The following is a 24,528-nucleotide window of genomic DNA, read 5'->3' as shown; positions in this document are numbered from 1 at the left end:
TTTATTGTGTTTGATGTGCCTAAAGGCCTTATGTGCCTGTTATTGAATCGGTCACACTTGATTATGAAATTGGTCTTTGATGGATACATTCTGAAACATAGTTTGACCAAAAGAAGAGAAAGATAAACTAATGACTTCATAAACAGTCATTTTCTACAGTTTATTTATAGTTATTGAGGTAAGCAGACACAAGTCTATCTCTGGAGGGATCCTTTAAAAATGACGTGTCAAAACCCACCACCGATTTCCATCCTGTCAGTTAATTGTTATGCATCTCTCCTGGGTTGTGACCCAGGTCCCAATAGAATCCTGTGTTGACCGACTTGGTTTGAATTGACAAAAGAAGGCTTGAATGTTGGTCAAATAGCCCCGATCCCACCCTGGTAATTGATTTGAAAGAGGTATATCATAGGGGTGTCAGAAAGGCCTGCCTTCCCTCCTACCTGTATTTGATGTTGATGTTGCCCCTCCCGTGATTAGGTCTGAGAGAACAGTGGGCCTGATAACATCCTTCAGATGGGTTTAGGTAGGAACCATTCAGCTTAATTTCCTATGTATGATAAAACAACATATGTGGGCTATTGTTTTAATGAATCAACAAGATATTATATTGTTTTTCTCCCTATTGAAAGATGTCTCAATTGCTGTAGGATTATAGAAAAATGGTACATTTTAAATAACTGAGAAAGGAAGCATCTTCATCGGTCTTGATTACAAAATCTGGTATTTCCAATCAATCAGTTCTGCAAAATTGCGTTAAATCAAACCAGCGAAGCTGTTTGAGCTCATCTCAGTGTGACTGTTGTGAGTAGTTGTCACACAGACATAAGATGAGTCAGAATAGTCTGATGAGGCAACATTTGTGAAATAGCATGTGGAAGAACCCTATAGACATTTTTAAAAGGCAACTTAAAAAGGCAGCTTTTTACCAAATGAATCCAAGAAGCCTATCTGAACATCATGTTCTGATACAATGTTGATCATTATTTTACTCCATGCATTGCTCTTGCTGCTTGTTTATTTTATGTAAAGCACTTTGAATTTCAACTCTTGTATGAAATGTGCTATACAAATAAAGTTTTACTTACTTACTTACTATACATAGCATTTACATAAACGCCCCATTTCCTCATCTTCCCTTAATCTCATCTCTATATTTAATGAGAACAAGGAATGTTAAGTGGACAATGGAAGAGATACATAGGAACAGAGTGTGCCAAACAGAGTGATGGAAGTTGGTAAGAGAGCTATGAGATATGAACGATAACAGGCAGGTGGTGTCAAGGAAGGGGACAGATTAAGAGAAGAGGCGGTGTGTCCAAACATGTGCTGACTTGCCCATACCCGGGGGCTGGGGAGAGAACAAGACATGTGAGTGTCACCCTTCTCCATAGAATGCGCTTTGCTGTGTTTGTGGGTTTCCTGCAGTGTAAACTCTTGCAAAAGCCAAGGACATTGGGCTGTTGATGAATACCACTGGTCGGTACATATCTCTCTCTCTCTCTCTCTCTCACACACACACACACACACACACACACACACACACACACACACACACACACACACACACACACACACACACACACACACACACACACACACACACACACACACACACACACACACACACACACACACACACACACACACCGCATTGACTATGTAGCATTTTTTGACTTCATGACTACTTTTAGATTTTGGGGTCATTAGACGTTTTGATATCATGAACATATTCTAAACGAATCCAAATATTTAGTGATAAGTCATATTTTATATGTTAGTCTTTGAATCAAGGAGAAAAATGTGATGTAAAGAATTTATTATAAAAATGTACTACACGTAAGGAAGTATTAAGGAAATGACATTCTGAGACATGCTTTAAGAACATAATATAAATAGAACAAAAGGTCATGTGCAAAGAGATGACTGTACAAAGACTTTTTAAATACAATGCCCTCTTTTCCCTAAAAAGGACATCATATGGCATTTGAGCCTCGCAAGGGGAAACAGTGAGAGAACCACGGCTTGACAAAGAGGGGGGGGAAACCAGACATGAAGCAAGAAAGCTCAGTAATAACATGTATACTTGATCACAATACAAAAATGTGCCTTTTGGAATGAGAAAACACCATCCGTTCAGTTCCCTTTAAGATACATATTTTTCCCCCCCAGCTTAGCTGCAGGTCAACCAGAGGGACAGTGGCCTCCCTCTGTAGAGCTTCCCAAATCCATGTGTTACTTTCAGGTGAATCTTTACAACCAACCTCCATCTGGTTAAACGTTCTTTATCACAAGAACTTGTGGCATTTGGGTTTGCCAAGATCTTTCCGGCTCAGTCCAACTGTCCGAATCTTCGGATGAAGTACATTCAATTTATACATTTCCATTAAGACTACTCATATGGAATGATGGGAGGAGCTGGTCTTTATGGAGCACTGTGCAGAGGATCATGGAGAGGTGAAACAACTGGAGAAGGCCACAAGTTAGTCACTGAACAATAAGCTGGAGGATCATTCTCCCCTGAAAACTTCAGGAAACCATTTCCTCTGACTGGGATCTGCTATGCTCCTCTCCACAACCCCCATCCTGCACGTAACCGACGGATGTCCATTTGATCCGTGCAGACAACAGTATCGCTCTCTGCTACTTCCTTAAATATATGAACGCTGCTGTAATTCACATGCTCTCAATATAAAAGGGGCTTAGTTTGGTTTATGTCCCATCGCAAAAACACACACACACACACACACAAAGGTTTGTTAGCTGTTGAGTCCTGAAATAGATGCAACAGCCAATTCTACCATGGACAACCTTTTGAAGTTTTTGTTGTAAAAGAACAATAATCCCTCTTAACCCACAATAATTAAGTTTTTTTTGAGGGAACAGTAAATAGATAATCTTTACTAGTCCTCTTAATCGTTTGTTTCAGCGGTTTTAATTAATTTGTCCTCTGGACTTGAAAACTTCATCTGGCTGGCACATGGCTTTACATCATTATTGTTGGTATAGAAGCAGTTTCGTCATTTTTTCAACAATCAAAAGTACAAACTACCCCTAAGAAAATAGCTAGATGTTATTCAGAACATGCTTCTTTAGACACCCAAGTCAAGGGAAAGTTTCATGTTTTCATGGTGACATTGAAGAGTCCAGTTGTGATAAAGGACAAGAGTAGGCACGTGAGCATAAACTGTTGAATAGTTAGTAAGTCCAAAAGCCACTCGAATCACTTTGCAAAACACTGAGCCAGAAAAACGCAGTCACTGGAGCATTTAATTAATATTTGATGTTCTAACAGGAATCAATGAGTCCTTTTTGACGAACGCCCAGGCTCACACTAGGATGAGCTGCTTGCATGCTCTGACTCATCAGTAAATGTGGCAATGCCTTGCTGACACTTAAGCCTGAGCATGACCTCCTGCTCAAATCACATGATATCACTGTACTGTTGAGCACTCCTGAGTCATGAAAACTCTTTTTTTATCTCGAGATAGCTGATTACAATTCTTTGAGGTGTTCAAACGCAGAGATGCAAGATGGCAAGTGTTGATTTCTGCCCTTTATGTTTAGCCACGCCCTGTGCTATAACTGGGATGTGCTTATGAAGTTACCCTCACTATTCTGCCAGAGGGAAACACAGTAACAGTCTGGCCAAGTTGTCTCTCAGTCCCGGGAGAAACAGAGGCTTACTTCATGTTCAACAGCTAATTGTATTTTACAGAACAGAATAGATGTCCCTCCCACATCTATCAGCTTCTGAGTTTCTTTCCGAGCTAGCAGAGCATGAGAGCACATTTATACAGGGCCAACATTCTGATTCCAGAACTGGATTCCTGTACAATAACAATTATGGCTCGTTTCATTATGGATCATGATGTGTCACAGATCTTTAACTCTCTCTCTTGGCTTCTGATAGCACTTCTGCAAACACAGCTAAGTGTATCACCTGGGCTAACTCTCTTGTTATAGAGATACACTAGTAATGAGGTTTTGTTGCATGGGCACAAGTAACAGCCATTCTATGCAGAGTAATACAAATAGCTAGCTGTTTTGTGGAGGTAGAGGGTGGGTCCAATTCGTAGTCTAAAAAGGTGGTCCTTTGACAACAACTTGCCATTGAAAAGGCACTCAAATGTCATTCTATTTTACATCTCATCTAGCCTCGGCTAGTGCTCTCAAGCATTTAATTTGCCATCGTTTTTATTATAAGTACACACTTACAAGAAGGTAAATTGTGAAAATAAACTTCATTTTTAAAATGTATGGGATAAATTCAGCTTGTCAGAAATCCTTTGGGAATACAGTTAAAGTTTTTTTTTGCTTTTTATAGTTTTAAAAGTATATTTAGAAATAGAACTTGATGAGATGAATATATTCATAGAAATGACGAGAATAGAGGGGATCAACAGATGTGCACATCCTCTCTATGAGATGTGTTAGCCAACAAACATTCAAAAACAGTAAGGGCAGCAGTTTGAATGAAAACAAAGCATGAAGAGTCTTCACATACTCATGCCTTCATTTATATGAGAGCCAGGATGATGGAGGCCTTAAGAAGTCCCTATCCTGCTCCATTTTAATTGCACATTTTGCTCCGACTTTTCTCCCTCACACTCCTTTCCTCCATATTTCTACCGTGATATAACGGAGCTGATGGAGTTGTAAGAGGTGCCGCCACCATTGCAGGCGGGTCCATAGCCATTGGGTACGGCCAGCGTTTCGGGGCTGACCCTGAACACGGGTGCCCCCTTGAGCAGGAAGTCAGCTGCGTCACGGCGACCTAGCTCCCGCAGCTTGGTCATCAGGACGCCCACTGTGCTGTCAGGCCTGCGACCCCACTCCTGCAGCAGTGCAGAGGTGGGGCTAGGGGACGGTGGTGGGGATGAAGAGGCTCCATTAGGAAGACCGTTAGCCATCGCCATGCTAACAGTAGGACTGGAACCGTTCCCAGACGAGATCCCACTGTATTTAGCTACTAGCTCGCTTAGGCCCAGGTTCATAGCTAGCAGGCACCAGTCTTTGCCGAGTGCATCAGGTGGGTCCAGCATGCGGCACAGCTTCCGACAAGCCAGCAAGCACACGTCCAAGATGTGCACGTTGGCCCCCAAACTTCCCTGCCGGAGGACGTCCGTACATCCGAAAGCCAAGATGCTGCTGAAGCTCTCTTTGTAGCCGCCCATGGTGTTGGTGAGCCAGCTCTCGCGTTGCGCCTGGGCTCTGTAGAAGTCTTTGGGCTGGTAGATCATGACTGGACCCAGGTGCTCACGCAGCTGCTGGGGGCTCAGGTAATACTTCACCGTCAGCAGGCCCGGCAGAGTGGTGGCCAGCAGGCCCTCTGCAATGCTGCAGATGGTGTCCAGCAGAGCGCAGCATCGAGCCCGCTCCGAATCTCGGCCCCGGATTTGCACTTCAATGCCCTGCCCATGGTTGACCAGCAGCACCATGGCCTCGACACTTTCCAGGGACACTTTAGCCCCATTGGTCCAAAGCCGGACATCATCGCAGACATTGAAGCTGCCCGCTTCCGCTTCCCCTCCCTCTCCGTCTGGCCTCTGCTGCTGCTGCCGGCTCCAGCGGCACAGGTTCACCTGCAGCTTGTGGAAGAGGCCGCAGGGGAATGGCGCCAAGTGCTCAGCGGGCACGAGCCTTACCCCTCCATACACCAGTGCGTCACACACCCCGCCTTCCTCGTCGTCGTCTTCTTCTTCAGTCCAGGAGCGCTGAAGGCCACTGGTGCGAATCAGTGCCGGCACGTCCACCATCCCCTGGGTGCTGAGGTCGCGGGCGCACACGTCCATAGCGTCCAGCACCTGTAACATCTCATCGGCATCGTCCCCCTCGGCCACCAGGGCCTGCAGCTCCTCCAGGCGGTAGCGGCCACGGTAGTGGTGGATTGCCTTGGGCATCTCCACCGAGAGGATGCGGCCAAGCACCGTGCTGCAGAGCCAGCGCGGGTCCAGCAGCACCACGTCCTGCACGGTCTCACTCTGCATGATGTTGATCTGGAGGGGAGAGAGGAAGAAAGAGAGAGAGGGAGGGAGAGAAAGAGAAAGAGAGAGACCCATGAATGACAGTGACAGACTGGAAGCGTAATATTTGAGTTGAGTAAAGGACACATTAATAGATGTGGGTTGTATAGTATGTTTGTATGTGTGGTTGTATGTTAATGTCCATGTTTAATTAGTTATTGTATATGCCAGAAATGACACAGGGAGTTAAATACACTATTATTAAATAAAATGCTCTTAATATAAATACATGAGAATACTAAACAAAATGTATGTTCATTCATGAATAATTTGAATAAAGCTGTATCAAAATTATGGACAAAATGTACAAAACATATTTTTGCTAGGTCATGTGAGACTAAAGCCTGGCCAAATGGATTCCAGTAAGCATACCACCTCCCTGAATCCATGTGGTATGTGGTAAACAAGTTTCATGGAAGTGGAAATGGTTTACAGATGAACCGATTTTTCCAGTTAGTGGAATAAGAGTGACACCTTGTGGTAGTATTTCATAAAGCCTTGGCACTCTATTTCACACACACGCGCACGCGCACACGCACACGCACACGCACACGCACACGCACACGCACACACACACACACACACGCACACACACTTAGTGTGGGGAAATTCAGAGACTGTAATGCTCTCACCTCTCCCATGCTGTGCAGCTGTGAGGCGATTTTTCTCAGGTCCTCCTCGCTGACCAGCGGGTTGATCTGCTCTTGGACGTCCAGCACAAACTGCTGCCAGGACATGAGCTGGTTGGGCCCGTTCAGCTTCCTCCATGTGGGCAGCACCATAAGGATCTTCTCAGACAGCAGTGTCATGGGACCACAAGCCTGACAGAGACAGAAAGAAAGAGAGAGAGAGAGAGAGAGTGTGTGTGAGAATGAGAGAGAGAGAGAGACAGAGACGGAATAGAGAGAGAGTGAAAGAGAGACAGAGGGTGTGTGAGAGAGTGAGAAAGAGAGAAAGGGATTATTACCTTCCATTATTTGGTATCCAACAGTTCATTGTTATGTGGTGGAATAAGACACATGGTACTAATGTAGAACGAAATGTGTTGCAACAGGGAGTTCCAGTTGACTTTATTACAATATTGTTCTTCTGCTAGGCTACTGCTTCCCAGATCTCTAGTTGGACCATATTTCTATGGTGTTAAAGGAGAGATCTCAAAAGGGTCACAAATCATGCTCAGAGTTTACTAAATGTTGGCACTCAATGTTACCTCCTCTGTTTCTCTGTCAAGTTAACCTTGGTGTTTGGGGATGAGGCAAAGATTTTCACAATAAAGTGCATTTAACTAGCCAAGAATGACAAGAACACTGCTCAAAGCTGTTAAGCCATCCAAACTATGCCCTATTTAGTTCTGTGTTTCAGGACTTTAATTGAAAAGTCTTACATTATAGGAAAATGTATAAACTATACATCACCAAAATATGCCAGTTAGCATATTAGCAAGCATTTATCAGTGCCAACTGGGCTATTGGTAGTGTTCGCAATCTCTTGGCATTCTTATTAGGTAGTTAGCGTGCTAGTTACAGACACAATTGCCATTTCAGAAGCCATTAGAAGTTAGACCAATCAACCCAAGAGGAGCCTGCAAATCAAAACAGTTACAAACAATGGGGAAGAGGACAGGGGGCTGTTAAGGTGATAAAGACAAGGGTGTAAGACTGAGATGAGAAAGAGAGAGGATGGCTGTATAATCACATTGCAGATCTGTGATGAAGGACAAACACATTGTTACAGAAACACACACACACTGTGTGAGGGATAGAGGGAGGTAAAAAGAGAGGAAGCACACAGATTTGTTTGAGAGAAGAAGCATATCTCATTTGTGAGAAAAATGCTAGTTAGCAGCTCTTGAAGTAAAGTGTGAAAGGAAATCAGTGTATCAGTGAGGGGTGGGGATGACAGTGAACGAGGAAGTGAGACGAGAGAGAGAGAGAGAGAGAGAGAGAGAGAGAGAGAGAGAGAGAGAGAGAGAGAGAAAGGGAGAGGGAGAGGGAGAGGGAGAGGGGTGGGCTGCAGCTGTGAAAAGCACAAGACAAGTGACTTCAGACTGAGAGAAAAAGCAGACGATGTGAGTGGTTCAGAAAACTCTACAGAAAAACATTTCACACAACAAATTCCCAGAACAGAAAAACACTTATCGCTCCACTTCCACAAAACTGTTACTGGGAGTGAAAGTACAGTGTGAAGAAATCTGCCAAGTATGAGTATGAGAAGCTCTGCTGTGCTTACACAGTACACCAGTGGGTGGTGTGAGTGTGTGTGTGTGTGTGTGTGTGTGTGTGTTTGTTTATGTGTTAGTGAATGTGCGTGTTTATGTGTTAGTGAGTGTGTGTGCGTCAGAGTGAATGAGTGAGTGAGTTAGTGAAAGTGAGAGTATGGTGGGATGTGTCTTGGCATGTTTTTACTTAACAGAGGGTATATGTCAGATTCACTGGGCTGTGTCAGGACAACTTGGAGTACATCAGTGATTGTATATCATTATGTGTCATTACGGCCGCGTCTACACTGTTTGCACTGTCTTCCCTGTCTGTGCAGCTTAACCCAGGTCTACAACACCTGATCAGTCTTTAATGAGGCGCACCTGACCCAGGAAAAGGAAGCGATTCAAAAAAACTCCTGTGCCAACAGCAGAAGCGAGAGGTTCCTGGCTTTGGGACGGCTTCCTTTTATTTCGTGTTTCTGTTGACTTTTGACTGTTGTTTGTAGTCTTGATATAGTGTCTTGGTTGTTGTTACATGCGTTTATGTAATACTTCCGATGGCATGGGTATTTCTAAAGGTGTCTGGGAAATTTTACTTTGGGTCTGGCTTGGGGACTGCTTCCTTTTATTTAGTGTTTCTGTTGACTTTTGAATGTTGTTTGAGGTCTAGACTTAGTGTCTTGGTTGTTGTTATATGCGTTTACGAAATTCACCCGATGGCATGGGTATTTCTAAAGGTGTCTGGGGAATTTTACTTTGGGTCAGTGGTGGAGTGTTGCCGTGTGTGTTTGTAAGAGAGAGAAAAAAAATAAACACACTAGTGTGTGTGTGTGTGGTGGGGGGGGGGGGGGTGGGATTGTTTAAGAGATGTTATGTTGATACTGACTGATAATTGTGTGTTTACCCTAGGGGTGGGTGATATGGACATTTATCACATCTTTTCAACTGTACGGGTGGTAATCACGATAAGGCCCCTAATTACTAGCCCAAAAAACCTAAATCTTTAATGAAAAGTCATCAAAATATCAGCCCTCAATCATCTTAGCCAGAAACGCTAGCCTGGTAATATTTGCTGTCCTGATGGATGTCCTGGTGCATATTTTGACATTTACATATGGAAACATAATCTACTGACAATTCAGACAATACAGTTAAACGCTAGGTTACGTATGTAACCATGGTTCTATGAGTTTCGGATGACCGCCAGAGGCGGTGCTTTAAGCACTGGATGTCATTCACGTTTACGTGTAGTTCGAGTATTTGTATCAACAAAATCACCTGTGACCTGGGTGACGTATGCCTTCGCCCCTGTACTAAAGGCATGCTCCCCCAGGTCACGACCCTTGACAATCTTCTCGCGAATATTCCGAGTGACTGCCAAGCTCTGGCGGTCATCCGAAACTCATAGAACCATGGTTACATACGTAACCTAGCGTTCTATTTCGTTTCTACTGACCGCCAGAGGCGGTGCTTTAAGCACTGGATGACTAATACCAACCAAGTCACGAGGAAGTCTTACCTTACTCCCGCTGTAAGGAAGTAGGAAGAACGCCAGCTGCCACTGGGTTATGAGGGACCACGTTAACCCTATAAAACCTCACAAATGTGCAGGTTGATGCCCATAACGCAGCTGTTCAGATATCTGAAGGGGGAACACCTCTTAGGGCCGCCCGCGATGTACATACACTCCTAGTTGAGTGACCTCGGACCTGAGGGACCAGGAGACTACTGCTCCTATAGGCACAAATAATAGCGTCCATAATCCAACGTGATAGCCGTTATTTGGATAAGCTGTGCCCTCTACTCTGTCCAACATGACAGAGAAACAGTGAATCAGACTGGTGGGATTCCAGTCATATCAATATAAGCCCTAAGTGCTCTCACTGGGCACAACAGGTAGGGCTCTGTCCCTGCTCGTCATCCTGATCTGGGGCTCAAGGCAGCCAGCCTGAGCGGCTGGTTTCAGTAGGATGATAATTCGCCTTTGGAAGAAAGGCCGGATTCACCCCCAAAGTTATCCCTGGGCCTCCGGGGTTCCAATATAGACATTCTTGGCTTGGCTTTCGTGTAGCCGATGCCATGGCCAAGAGAAAAGCGGTCTTCATAGACCGTTATTTCAATCCCACCCTCTCTAGAGGTTCAAAGGGGGACTGCCAGAGTGCCCTTAGGACTATAGGCAACTGAGCTTCGCCGAATCGGCCTTAGTTGTTGAGAACCCATAAGGAAGCGGGTCGCTAGCATATGGGACCCAACTGTCACACCATCTGCCCTACTGTGTATGGCTGAGACGGTGGCTGCAAATACCTTCATGGTGAAGGCTACAAGGCTGCCGGGATAGCACATCCACAGCCGTGTTCTGAATGCCTGTTAAATGCATTGCCCCCAGGCTCAGAAAGAGTAGATAGGCCCACAGCCACAGCTGTTGGGGCAGCCTCAAGGATTGTCTGGCCTTGTGCTCCCCTGGTGGTTTACCTGGTAGACCACCGACGTGTTGTCTGCTCTTACCAGGACAGCTTTTCTACCACTACTGGAAGAAAACATTTGAGCGTCAGCAGGACAACCTGCAGCTCCAAGCATATATGTGGTGTTCCTACTGCCAAGGACTCCAGAGACCTCTGAAAGTCCTGCATTGTCATACAGCTCCCCCCTGCCATAGAGGCATCGGTGGCCACCGCTCCTCTGTAAGAAGGTATGGGCCCCAAGGGAACCCCTTGGGTGAGATTATGTCTCTCCCCTACACAGCCATAGCTTTGTAAGGCAACTGGAAGTGACTGACCAGCTTGTGCCTGTGATAAGTGGGGTGCAAGCCAAGATCGTTCAGCCGAATTTAAAGGGGCTGCAAAGACAGAAGGCCAAGGGAACACCTACGTGGCCGCTGTGAGCATACTCAGCAGTCTCAGAAAAGATCTTGAGGGCCAGAGCCCTCCTTTCCTGAATGACTGATGATGCAGTAGGGACAGTGCAGCTGCCGCACATCTGGTGAAGACGTGGTGCCAGCGAGATCCCGAAAAGGGAGCCCATAGAACTGGCAGCTCTGCCCTCGAATGCAAACGAAGAATCTGTCTGTTTCGAGGTGTGATAGGGACGCGGAAGTATGCATCCTTTAGGTCGATGGTTGTAAACCAATCTCCTTGCATGATACCTTGCCACACATCCGCTGTACGCAGCATGTGGAATCTTAACCTTGAGATGCGTGTTTAAACGTCTCAAGTCTAGTATAGGCCGAAGGCCGTCGCCCTTCTTTGGCATGATAACATAAGCGGAGTAGAATCCACTGTTTTGTGCCAGCCTGTCTAATGGCTTGATGGCGCCTTTCTTCAAGAGATCCCAGATCTCCTGACGTAGAGCCAGAGCCCTGTTTGGGTCTATGACGATGGTCATTTTGACCCCATGGCACCTCGGTGGTCAGGGTCCGAACCCTAGGGGGCCTCTGTCTGCCAGGAGCCTCCCGGCTCAGACTGGCAACTGTTGTCTGGACTGTGTAACCTGTAGGCTGCACTCCAGAGCTTACTGCGCAGCAGGACAAACATCTGTCCAGGAAGACAGGAGGAAGAGACAATCGGGCTTTCCTGCTCGGCTCCAAGAGTTGAGACTGGGCCAACCATATCCGGCGTTGGGTCTGGGTTAACTAGGCCACGGCCTACCCAACTCCCTGGTCATGTAGGCAAACGCCTGCAGGGAGGTGTCACTCTGACTCAGCAGAGGAGTCATCCCCAGAAGTCTGCAATGTCTGGGACAGGGCTAGTACCAGGTGTGACATTGAATACCCAAGACGTGCAATACGCGGTGCTGCGTAGTAGGATTTCACCATGTAGTCGTCTGTCAAACGGCACTTTGGCCGGGGCAGCGAGCATCAGGCCGGAGTGCTTAACCAGGTGTCAGCACCCGGGCAGCAACGGCTGGTTCAATATTGGGCATGCTAGCAAGGCCCTGGGCAGATGCATCTTGCATGTTGGCTAGGGCTCTCGTCTCCTGGGAGATGAGAGAACCGTCTGGGATCTGCCCAGCATCTCTGCCGCTCCTCGATATATGGGGGCGAGGGCGGAACATTAAAAGCCGAAGATGGAGGCCTTTTTTTTTCTTTATTTTTATATATTTTTTTTTTTTTTAAAGCAGCTCTGAGGAGAGGTCTGTATGGGTATAATATCCAACCCTAGACGTGTCATTGCCATCTTAAATGTGGGTCTAACTGGTGTTTTTTCTTCTTTCGGAGCCCTTCAGTGTAGTGTCGCTCGTACCCAGGGAACTGGGATGAGAGAAATAGGGGCCTCTCTGAAGCCCTAGTGGAGAGAATATCCTCCTTGAGGATCTCAAAGCTGGTGACCGTATTAGAGGGAGCCCCTCCGAAGGAGACTGTAAAGCCGCTGTAGTGAAGCACTAGCATGCTGTGCAGCAGGTTGTTGTAGCTTTAGAAGCAGAGTCTTATTTCTGCGAACTCCTAAGTCGAAGTGTCTACCTTCTGGGCAAGCGGATACCTATTCCTGCATTTGCCCCTACCAGAGGCTTCCCGGGAATCAGGCCTCTGGCGTTTGCATTGCTTAGGAGACCTAGCGCCGGAGGCGGTTCTGGCTCGTCCTCTGGCCCAAGAGGGGCCTGGCAACAGTGCATGTAATGAACATGTTGCAATATCTATACCTAGATGTATTTATTTATTTATCTATATATATATATATATATATATATATATATGAGTGATATTTTACCAGCAGCCTTAGCGAATAACACCAGGCCCTGTTCAGATAGGTTACTGTTTAAGTGTGAACCCACTCCTCTACAGCCATCTGAACCAAATAATAAATGCTGAACAACTGAGGTTTGCAGTTTATTATGGACCAAGCCTCAATATTAACCAAGCGCATTACACCTGATCGCGGCAATGATTCCTCTTACCTTACGTAAGGTAGGCTTCCATTTAAAAGTGGACCCAGCGGTTAACATTACCAAATTGGATGCTTTAGAACTGAAATTGCGGACATAGCACATTCAGTCCCTAATCAGTAGGTAAACGTAGCCTGCTTATAGTGTTTAACACAAAGCCGACTGGCGTAAATCATGTAGCCTACTGCTTTAGAGCGGACCCACTCTACAGTCATCTGAACCAAATAATAAATTCTGAACAACTGAAGTTTGCGGGGCGGAAAAATCACCCACTCAAACTAGGCAGTTTATTATGGACCAAGCCTCAATATTTACCCCGCGAATTAAACTTGCTTTTAGAGCTGAAATTGCGGGCGTCAGTCATCAACAGTAGGTAGACGTAGCCTGCTTATAGCATTTACCACAAAGCCGACAGGAGTAAAAAAACCTGTCCTGTTCAAGAGCGGACACGCCCATTACAGTTACCAATAGGCCTATAGATGGTTTAGAACTGAAATTGCGGCCATAGCCCGTCAGTTACTTGTCCGTAGGTAAACGCAGCCTGCCTATAGCGTTTAACACAAGCCAACAGGAGTAAAAACCCTGTCCTGTTTAAGAGTGGACACACTCGCTCCCAGCTACCAAGATAGATGGATTAAAAAAACTGAAATTGCGGGCATTGCCCGTCAGTCATCCATCAGTAGCCTACGCTTTTAACACCATAGTTAACAGTTCCGCAAACATAGAACTGACATTTCGGGCGTAGAACGTAGCTTTAACAGTTACCCAAACAGTAGGTAGCGACAGGAGTAAATCCTGTTCGTTTAGCCTACTTAATTGAATGCTTATGGCGAGAACGCCGCTTGCATCTTCATCATAACAACGGTACAAAACCAACTATGCGAGGATTTCCATCTCGCTTAACAAGTAGTTTTAATTATCAGCTATAAGGCGAGAAACACCTTCTGATAGCGTGACACAATCAGCTATAAGGCGAGAAACACCTTCTGATAGCGTGACACGAAGCCGACTATGCGAGGATTTCCATCTCGCTTAACAAGTAGTTTTAATTATCAGCTATAAGGCGAGAAACACCTTCTGATAGCGTGACACAATCAGCTATAAGGCGAGAAACACCTTCTGATAGCGTGACACGAAGCAGACTTTGCGAGGATTTCCATCTCGCTTAACAAGTAGTTTTAATTATCAGCTATAAGGCGAGAAACACCTTCTGATGGCGTGACACGAAGCCGACAGGGGCAAATAGGCTAACGCCGCTTGCATCTTCAAAACAACAACGGTACAAACCAACTATGCGAGGGCTCAAGCTCGCTAACAAGTAGTTTTTAATTATCAGCTATAAGGCGAGAAACACCTTCTGATAGCGTGACACAATCAGCTATAAGGCGAGAAACACCTTCTGATAGCGTGACACGAAGCAGACTTTGCGAGGATTTCCATCTCGCTTAACAAGTAGTTTTAATTATCAGCTATAAGGCGAGAAACACCTTCTGATGGCGTGACACGAAGCCGACAGGGGCAAATAGGCTAACGCCGCTTGCATCTTCAAAACAACAACGGTACAAACCAACTATGCGAGGGCTCAAGCTCGCTTAACAAGTAGTTTTAATTATCAGGTATAAGGCGAGAAACACCTGTAGCCTGCAGATAGTGTGACACGAAGCCGAAAGGGGCCGAGGGTTTCCATCTCGCTTAACAAGTGGTCTTAATTATCAGTCGTGAGGCGAAAACACCTTTACTGACTGCCGTATCTCATCGTGACAGACAATAGTAGGAACTATTATGCGAGGAACTCACTCGTGCAAAAAGTGGGTTTAATCATCAGTTGTAAGGCGAAAAACACCTGTAAGCTGCTGATTCCCATGCCTCTTTACTCATTACCAGAGCGTGACTACTACACACGGTAAAACAAATAGAGGCAACTCACCTTTTTTCCGGATTATCCGTTTTCCCCGGATTATCCGCGAGTGGGTTTAACTACCAGTTTTAAGGCGAGACACACCTGTACTGTAGCCCACTGCAAATGTTGATTTTTGATGCTAATCGTAGTCTTAAGAGAGCGAGAATTCGCAGCTCTACCCGAAGGTTGCAAGACTACCAACGATTAGCATGATTACACTCACCTGTGGAGTGAACATACTCACCAACTCACCTGACGCGAGAAGAATTAAGGGTCGTGACCTGGGGGAGCATGCCTTTAGTACAGGGGCGAAGGCATACGTCACCCAGGTCACAGGTGATTTTGTTGATACAAATACTCGAACTACACGTAAACGTGAATGACATCCAGTGCTTAAAGCACCGCCTCTGGCGGTCAGTAGAAACGAAATAGAACCATTGTTCCAGTAAAATTTCAAAACACTTAATTTTTCCTCTAGGAACAACTCCTGCAACTACTGTGTAGGGTTTCATCACCTGGTAGGGGTAGCTAGGCATTTAGCATTTTTTTCTCCACATTCCAATCTCACAATGACAATCTAGTAACATATATTAAATCCAGTCATTTGACATTGGTAAGTGAGTGAGTGAGTGAGTGTGTGTGTGTGTGTGTGTGTGCGTGCGTGCGTGCGTGCGTGCGTGCGTGCGTGCGTGCGTGCGAGTCAGCATAGAGTGATAACTCACTGTGATTGTGCTATTGCGTAACTCGAGCAGCAGGTTTCTCAGCAGTTTCATGTCTTTGGAGTTGGATGCTCCTGAGTCCATGATGAAGAGCTTCTCCGCTATCCACAAGTCATTCCCAAACCTGCACACAAACGAGCACAAGCACAGACACAAGACACCACACAGTTAAGGTTAAACACTCATAAAGACAGACAAAAGTACACACACACACACACACAGTAAGTCTTAGGTCATGGAACAAAATTAGAACTGTTCTGGAAATGTCACCTGTTTCTGACTTCCTTCAACAGTGCCCTCTCCTTGTCGTAGGCAAACTCTCCCCCAAAGGAGCGGGGCAGGTTAACTATATCAGCGTGGGTGGCCACCAGCACCACCTGCAGAGGGTCCTTGATCTTCCCTCCAAACACTGCAGGGGAAAAAAGTGAAAAAGCTTAGGGTGAGTTTATTTATTCATTTGTTTGATTGATTCCCATCACACTTGTCGTAAAGATGCAGTTATCAAGATGCACACACACACACACACACACACACAGAGATACACATAGAATACAGAAACTACAACTTCATCAGCCACCACTCTCGACTATGTAAAGAGAAGTAGAGAGACACGTGTTATAGAGAAACAAGACTTTTGTGTACTTGTCTCACACCATATCTCTGCCTTTTTCAGGGTTTCTGTTTCAGGGGAACTGAACAGTCTCATATCCCAGCCATCTGACCCACCGCCCCCCTCCCACACACACACACACACACACACACACACACTGAGACGCACATTAATGAATGGAGAAAAAGAAAGCAAGCTCAGTGAGAGCAGAAAATGGAAACCTCCATGAAGGCAAAGTCTCCTAAGGTCCCACCACAGTGGAGCATCTTGCAGCTGACCTGACCCCCTCCCCCCCCCCCCCCACCCTGTCTGTGCATGAGTCAAGGGCTAAAACACATCCGTTGGAATCATGCCACCCGCTGCCATGGCGCACAGGGCTTCTACACATGCGAGCCGCAGTGCCGCGCAGCGCTCTGAGAAGTGTCACTGTCGGTGGCGTGTGACAGAATGGATTCGGCCGCGGTCCCTCATGCGTGAACGAGAGAAAATACCAAAAACGCCGGCGGACGACTGGAGCCACCCACGCAGTTATTGAGAGAAGGACGGTGTGGGAGGAAGAGAGTGAATGCAGAGAGATCGAGGTAGATACAGAGGAGGATGCAGAGAGCACAAGAAGAAGGTACAGAAGAGAAGGGGGGGGGGGGGGGGGGGCAGAGAGGTGGCCGATAGCAACAGAGAGAAATTGCTAAATTATTTGTTTAGAGATTTGTGTCCAGAGGGGAAGAGGTGAGTGACAGGCAGCAGCGGCTGCAGAAGCGTTGGGAAGGTTCTCTCGCCCTCACCTATGTTCTCCTCGGGGACAGTGAGGGCCTTGAGGACGTTGAGCCAGAAGGTGATCTGGTTGAGCTGCGTCTCGTACGGCTCCTCCAGGCTGAAGAGCACCAGGTGGATGGCTGTGTTGTCGTTCGCCGCAAAGTAGTCGTACGAGCAGTAATACACCGGGTTGCCAGAGAATTCCCACACACTGAAATCCCCCACTCCTAAAAAACAAACATAACTTGTATCATTAAGAAATTGTGTGAAAGATATTTATATATACACACACACACACACATACACATATATATTATATATATAGTGGTAGCACAGATTAGCATTGTATCAACTATTGGATTTAAGGAGAGGCACCAGTCTGTGTCAGTGAGCAGAGGAGAACAACAGCACTGTAGATGGCTGATGGGGAGCCTCACCGTTGACATTGCCGTTCTGGATGTCGATGGCTTTGGTGGCCTGGTCGTCGGCCGAGGACAGAGCGCTGTGCATGGGGCTGAACACCTCCAGCACCCCTTTGGTGAGGCTGGGCTCAAACATCATGCTGCGGCTCCGCACGCTTACGTTCTCACAGCCCGGGTACAGGTTGGATATGCTCACAGAGACTGGAAATAGCATACACACACACACACGCACACGTAAAGGAGGGGGGCATTAAATCAAATACCCACACATTAGACACTAAATGCATGCATTCAATTAGGCAGGACTTTTTGCAGACAACATGAGGCGAGGTTCTAATTCTGGCCACAAGGAGGAGCTGTTGTACACTGCAAGTGCAGCATAAACACATCTGCCGCTTTAGCAGCTGCGTAAAGAAAAATGAGTTTCGATTAATGAGACTTCATGAAAGGTCTCCTTCTTTCAAAGCCTGGGTCGACACACATGCCTGAGCTATTTGTATTCATAGAGGACCACTTTATCTGATAAGTGAGGAGAGACATTAAAACCTGCCTGAGAAAAATTAAGACCAAACTGAAATTAGCATGGCAGTGGCAGATAAGGGAGATGAAAAGGGATGACTTTAATAAAGACTTGCCAATCTTAAGCTACCTCTGATGAGTTCTGACCCCCTTGTCTGACAGGTGATTCCACAGAACATTATGAGGCTGGCTCATTCCAAAGTGCTAAAAAACTATATTAACTACAAACTCTGTCAAACCACTGGGAAAGACAACCCCCTTGGCTTGTGTCCTAAGTGTTACGACACTGCAGATGCTGGGAGGGTGGCAGATCATGACACATGAGTGTACAAATGTGTTTCATAACACAATCATGTAAGACCACCTTAAACCAAGAGAGAGTTTGGCTGAAATGATTACTTCCACAGTATTGTCTTTCTATAACTGTATTATATGTACAATAGCCTAGTTCTTGCTAGTAATTGCTCCCCACAAAACCAAATTAGTCTACATTGACATCCAATAAAACATAAAATGTGTTGTCTGTCCCTCTCACAGAATTTCAGCATGTGTTCACATTTTTCTGCATCCTCACACATGTTGGGTATTTTAAGGCTGAGGAAAAGAAAGGCTTTTTAAAGAGATGTGTTTAGGGGCACTGCTGCTGACAGTGGCCTGGGTTCTGCATTCCCCTTCTCGCCTCAGGAATGTGTTTGTCACACTGCGCTGCGTATGTCTCGCTCATCAGCTATGCCAACTAGCGCCTCCGACAGAGAGAGAGCGAGCAAGCGAGAGAGAGAGAGAGAGAAGTGAAGACAGAGGCTACAGCACGACTCAAAGAACTCTGTCGAGCTTCATCAACTTAGAAGATGGCAACAATCTCTGGTAGACATCTATATGGTATACAGAGGTGCAAAGAAACTAAGATTAAAGAGATAAACTGACACAAAGGGAGGAAAGAAAAGAGAAAAAGAAAAAAAAGAACAGGACAGACAGGAAGAAAAAAAGCAAGAGAGAAAGGAAAGGTGGGCCAAGAGAAAAAGAGATGTTGGAGAGAGAGAAATAGGGGTGAGAGAGAGAGAGAGAGAGAGAGAGAGAGAGAGAGAGAGCGAGAGAGCGAGAGAGAGAGCGCTTTTGACATGGACTGTCTCCCCTCGATGAGCTCTGAGCAGCTGAGAGGTTTAGGATAGCTGCCAGCTCTATCTGGAGCCAAAAGGAGGTCAGACAGTGCCAGGAGATGTCCATCACAGGAGAGGAGATATCGAACCAGAGATGCATGCATTAGCCAGCACAGTCTCGATCATCACTAATACACAATTGTTTTGTTTTTTTAACAGTAGCCTCATGTTGTACTGCTTTCCTTTTGCAATAAATCATATGCTTGGGGGAGAACCTGAGCTTGTAGCCATACAATTGGGTCAGTGAACTGAACCCAATTACCTCCTGAAGTGAAGCACCTGGCATGGAGGGGCATGTGATTGGCCAGACTATATAAGTGTAGCTAGCAGGTCTTAGTTAGAGTTTGATAATAGCTAGCCTGCTTCAAATAAACTATTTGTGACACTGCCAGTCCAGATGGAGGGAGCTGCTCTGGGGGTGTTAGATGTGCTGGGCTCTATCTGTTGGTGGTTGGTGTTTTGGTGTTTTGAGCATACCTGGGTCTGAATGGTATTTCTTGGTACTGTGTGCTATATCGATAGCTGGATTGGTGAATGTCAGTATCTTCCTGTGGATCAAACTGGTAGAGCAAAGTGCCAACACCATTTTCTTCAGCAGATGTGCTGCCTGGCTATCCAACCCTTCATCTTGCTGGACATAAATTGCGTTGGATGAAAGCATCTGCAAACTAAATGAATGTAAAGGTGAGCCTGTCTACCTGCAGGTTTGGAGTGGATGGGGGAGGCAGGGTGGCGGGCGGTGTTGGTGAGCCGGGGCCTCCGCCTCCTGAAGAAGCTCCGCAGGATGCCGCACTTGAGGGACTCCAGCAGCGTGCTCTTTCCGGCACCCAAATGCCCGAACAGCTTGAGCTTGATCCGGGGCTGCGCCGTCTGCGAGGACCGCAGCTGCTGGATGTAGCCCACTTTATGGTTGTCCTGAGGGACCAATCACAGACATTTACATTTCACCAGAGCCAATCGCAAGAAAAATAAAACACAGGCGTGTAAACCTGATGGCAAGCTGCCGAAAAAGAATACTAATCAGATTCGGAGTGCCTCGTGCCTGGGAAACATTCTGACGGAAATAAATTGCATTTAGTCAAGGTTATCATTTCAAGTAAGTGGAAGAAGTCCATTTTTATGGATCAGGTTAATCTCAAGGCCATTAAAGCTTATGAAATTAATGCATTGTGGGAGCCATTAGTTTATGACACCGTCGAAAAAGCAGACGAGACCAATTAAGACGAAACTGCACTGGCAGAACCTAATTAACCAGATGTGTGACTGGGTCAGACAGACCCCATGCATACTTCCACAGCCTAACTGCACTCTCCTGACCTACATAGTGTGTTAACAGAGCATTTAGAATGTCTCCAAAACCATCAAGAAAAATGAATTGGTAAAAGAGGTGTGAGTATGGGTAATTAGGTATGAGTCACCCGCCAATACCTGAGAATTTATTTAAATACTGTTACAATTATAATTGTGAAAAAAAAACACCATTAAATCTGCCTGTGCCAACTGGGTTTACAACTGGAATATGCATACTGATTTAGACAGAAAATATGAGGACATGGACACTCATTATAGTTGGACTCTGCACACACCCTATACTCTCCTTCTGGTTCATAGTAGGACATGACGTCCACTGCTGTGATTGATAAAGACATGTTACTACACAGACCAAAGAGAATGGCAAATGCAGAGGACACACACACACACACACACACACAGACACACAGACACACAGACACACAGACACACAGACACACAGATAGAGAGAGAGTAAAGGATAGATGGCTTTCTCACCTTCTTTAGTTTGCTCAGCAGGAGTGCGATGTGCTCGTGACCCTCTGCACCAGCAAGGTCCTCCGCTGTCTTGCCATCCTGCGTTACAAAAAAACAGACGAGGATCATGGAACTGGAGCATACAGATAAGGAACCTGAGAGAACATGACAGGACATGCACGGAACCAGAGAGGTACATGAGCAGCGGGGTCCCTCAGGTGGAGCAGGAACAAGCAGAGGGAAGGGAAGTCATCTGGCCATCTGGAGAAACATTTAAAGCATTCAAGCTTAGCGCTAACTATGGCCAGCAAATGCCATCACTGACTGAAACTCACTACGCACATTGCACATATTGCAGACATTGCACACACACACACAAGATGGCACATCCGTGGGGTTAATAACGTCTTGAGTCACATGTTACGGGGTGAGTGACAGGTCTATCAGACTCACATTTTACTTTCTTCTCAAGTCTGCCAGGATCTCCTGCACTGTAATAGGTGCTGCCAGATGTGTGCCAGTCTACTACTCCCACCTCACTCACTCACACACACACACACACACACCTCTTCTCTCGGCTGCCGGAGCAGAGGCAGGCGGAGGCCCTGAGCTCACAGGAGCACAAGATCATTAGAGTGTGAAAATCCATAGACTGGCTAGAAGTGTGGGAAGGCCATTACAGCTCAGCCAGACAGGCAGGCTTATCGTGATGATCACACAGAAAATAGTCAATTAATGATGGCCTTTGACTGAAACGCACTGTACTGGAGACCACTGTGCATGTGAGCTGTGAATACACACACATACACACCTCTCCACAGTTTTCATATACAGCAGACACATTGCTAGATTGTGAACGCACGCATACACGCACACACGCACACGCACACACACACACCACACACACACCTCATCATCCCCTTAACACACAGACACACACACACACACACCTCACCACCTTTTTCATTTGCATAACATATACAGGCTAATCACACTGCAAGGATGTGCACACACACACACACACACACACACACCCCCCCCCGAGACCACAGGAGCACTTGCTAACCACAAAATGGTGTTTCTCCACTGAGAGTTTGCAGAGCGACCCCACTGAGCCAATCTCACTCAGCACCACATCAGACAGGCTGGCGCTGCAGTTAAACACAACTCACACACAAGGCAGGATGTGGTGGGTCCCACAGAGGTATGATCCTCCCCCCAAACACACACAAACACACACACACCCAGATGCACACGCACACACACATATACATTCACAGACTGATTACACATGACTGGACTGGCCCATATACACTCATCTATCTGTGGGAACATGCTCATACTCGAATATTTGAAGAAAAAGACACACACACACTCATATTCACACACACTCTCAAATTCACAAACACAGTGTTTGGATGTTGTCCAAAACACACACCCCCACACACACACACACACACGCACACACACACACACACACACGTGTACGTGAACAAGTCCATATCTGCTAGTTTTCATATAACCACACACATCATCATTTTCAACAAACAAACACGCACACTCATGTAACACATGCTCATGCTCACCAGATCTCAAACACACAGACATACACACACTCATAAACACACACACACACGCACACACCAATATTCACACACGCCGAGGATGAGCAGCTGAAACAGTGAGGGGGAAGGGGAGTGGAAGAGTGGAGGGTAAAAGCGAGGGAGAGAGAGCGAGAGCGAGTGCGCGGTCGGCTCATGAGTGAAGTGTAATTACCCGCGCGTGGTAATGAGCGTGTGCTATTACGCAAAACAAGCTGCTGCCCGTCCCCGCGCCCCGACCAAAACAGCTGCCACCACTGCACCCCTCTACTTGCCATTCCACGAGGCATCCCTACCTTTTTTTTCTACCCTCCCTCTTTTCATCCCTCTCTCGCTTTTTGCCTCCCTCCTCTCTCCTGTTGTTGTTTGCCCCTCACAGACGAGCCCGTTTGTCACCATCTATAGATTTATGAGGTGCTCTCTTTCCAGGGTGTGGGGGAACGAAGAGCATCTATTTCCAGGATGAGTTGAGCGCCTTGGCACTCCTGTCCTCACCGGCACTTAACTCCTGCAGTCTGCTGACAGACTGAAACTAAGGGAGCCATCATCTGTGCCCCGAGATGTGGTTGCTCTGGCCACAGCAACACACAACAGCCTCAGGGCAAGACAAATGAAGATTAATATATATATAGTCATATGTTATCATAATGAAAAACTATTGTCATAAACACTATAAAATGAAGGGAAATAAAGATAAAGGATAGTAGTATCCTGCCACAATTCATAGAGATTTAGTTCAGCCATTGTGAGTGCATTACTATTTCAGAAGGTGCAGACCTTGCTGCCAAGAATGAATTATAGATCCTCAAAGGGACCTTCTATAATGTACATGTATAGTGCATCAGCCTTCATACAATATTAACAGGGCAGGTGGCAGAGGGAAAAACCACTGATTCCAGCCGCTTCTGAGGACCCGGTCAGTCAAGACTAGGGATGGGTATCGTTTGGGTTTTTTCCGATACCGGTACATAACCGATACTTTTAAAACGATACCGGTGCCTAAACGGTGCCAGAACCGATACTTTTTTTTTTTTTTTTTTAATTAAAGACATTAGGCTTATTTATTGCCAAGGCAAATAGTTTTCTTCAAATTTAACAATATATTAACTGTTTAAGGTATACTATAAATAAAAATAAATACAAAACACTTGGCTTCAAACCTTTTAACTTCAACTATGAACAGTATATTAACTTATAACAACTGTTTACAGTATACTTAAATAAATATAAATAAATACATAACACACTCCGTACACACACTTCACACTTCAGTAATACTTTTGCAGAAATATGAGCATGTTTGCCTTCAGAGTAAAAAAAATATTAATTAGTTTGCATTTATTTAAACCCACTGGTTTCGTGAATGTGTACTGCCCCTTTAAGAGTTGAGCTTCAGAGCCTCTTGAGTTCTCTCCCCCAAACACGCAATTTTGTTGTATGCTGCACGTCGCGTTGTTTGAATCTTTTTGTGCGAAATACAGCCACACTTATGATCGTTTACCTTTTGACATTTTCAGTTATTGTAGCGTCCGAGTGCTCTCTTAAGAACTCACATTGAGAAGGAATATCTTTGGATGAGACGGTAGCTCTCCGTTTAATAAAGCGTATCCAACTTCTGCTTAGAACAACCACACTTATCTTGAAACCGAAACCACACGCAAGTCAACCCATTACCATGGCAACTACTCAACACAAATCTCGTTTCCACTAGTCCCATACGGAATGCAGCGTGAGCGACACAGGCGAGAGTCTACATTGGGAGATGGAGCAGTTTTATATGTGCCCCACGAAATCTGTTAGCAACACAAAAAAGTATACAGATCGTACTCAGAAAGATCTACGCCACTAACGTTACATCTCGTTAGCTATCGCTAGTTTTGTTAAATTATAAAAATTTAAATAAAAAAAAAAAAAAAAAAAAAATCTGCTCAGGCACCGAAAGGAAGCACCGAAATCTGCGTTGCATTTCGGTCCGG

The 24,528-nt window shown here is 45.8% G+C and overlaps 1 protein-coding gene across 1 annotated transcript in view; it reads right to left on the bottom strand.

The window, feature by feature from the left end:
- Nucleotides 1-4,569: 4,569 nt before the first annotated feature.
- Nucleotides 4,570-24,528, bottom strand: part of dapk1 (death-associated protein kinase 1) — a gene marked incomplete at its 5' end in the record, with an annotated part of 59,022 nt that continues 39,063 nt past the window's right edge. Inside the window, 8 exons of the mRNA XM_080851964.1 lie at nt 4,570-5,999; nt 6,659-6,847; nt 15,727-15,847; nt 15,994-16,132; nt 17,116-17,313; nt 17,524-17,709; nt 19,883-20,099; nt 20,973-21,050. Coding sequence (XP_080708090.1) covers nt 4,629-5,999; nt 6,659-6,847; nt 15,727-15,847; nt 15,994-16,132; nt 17,116-17,313; nt 17,524-17,709; nt 19,883-20,099; nt 20,973-21,050 — 2,499 coding nt within the window. The 3' untranslated portion in view covers nt 4,570-4,628. The remainder of the gene's footprint in view (nt 6,000-6,658; nt 6,848-15,726; nt 15,848-15,993; nt 16,133-17,115; nt 17,314-17,523; nt 17,710-19,882; nt 20,100-20,972; nt 21,051-24,528) is intronic.

The sequence above is a fragment of the Sprattus sprattus genome, assembly GCF_963457725.1.
Source record: "Sprattus sprattus genome assembly, chromosome: 15".
NCBI lineage: Eukaryota > Metazoa > Chordata > Actinopteri > Clupeiformes > Clupeidae > Sprattus > Sprattus sprattus.
Note: the sequence above shows the minus strand (reverse complement) of the source record. Positions and strands in the feature narration are given on the sequence as shown.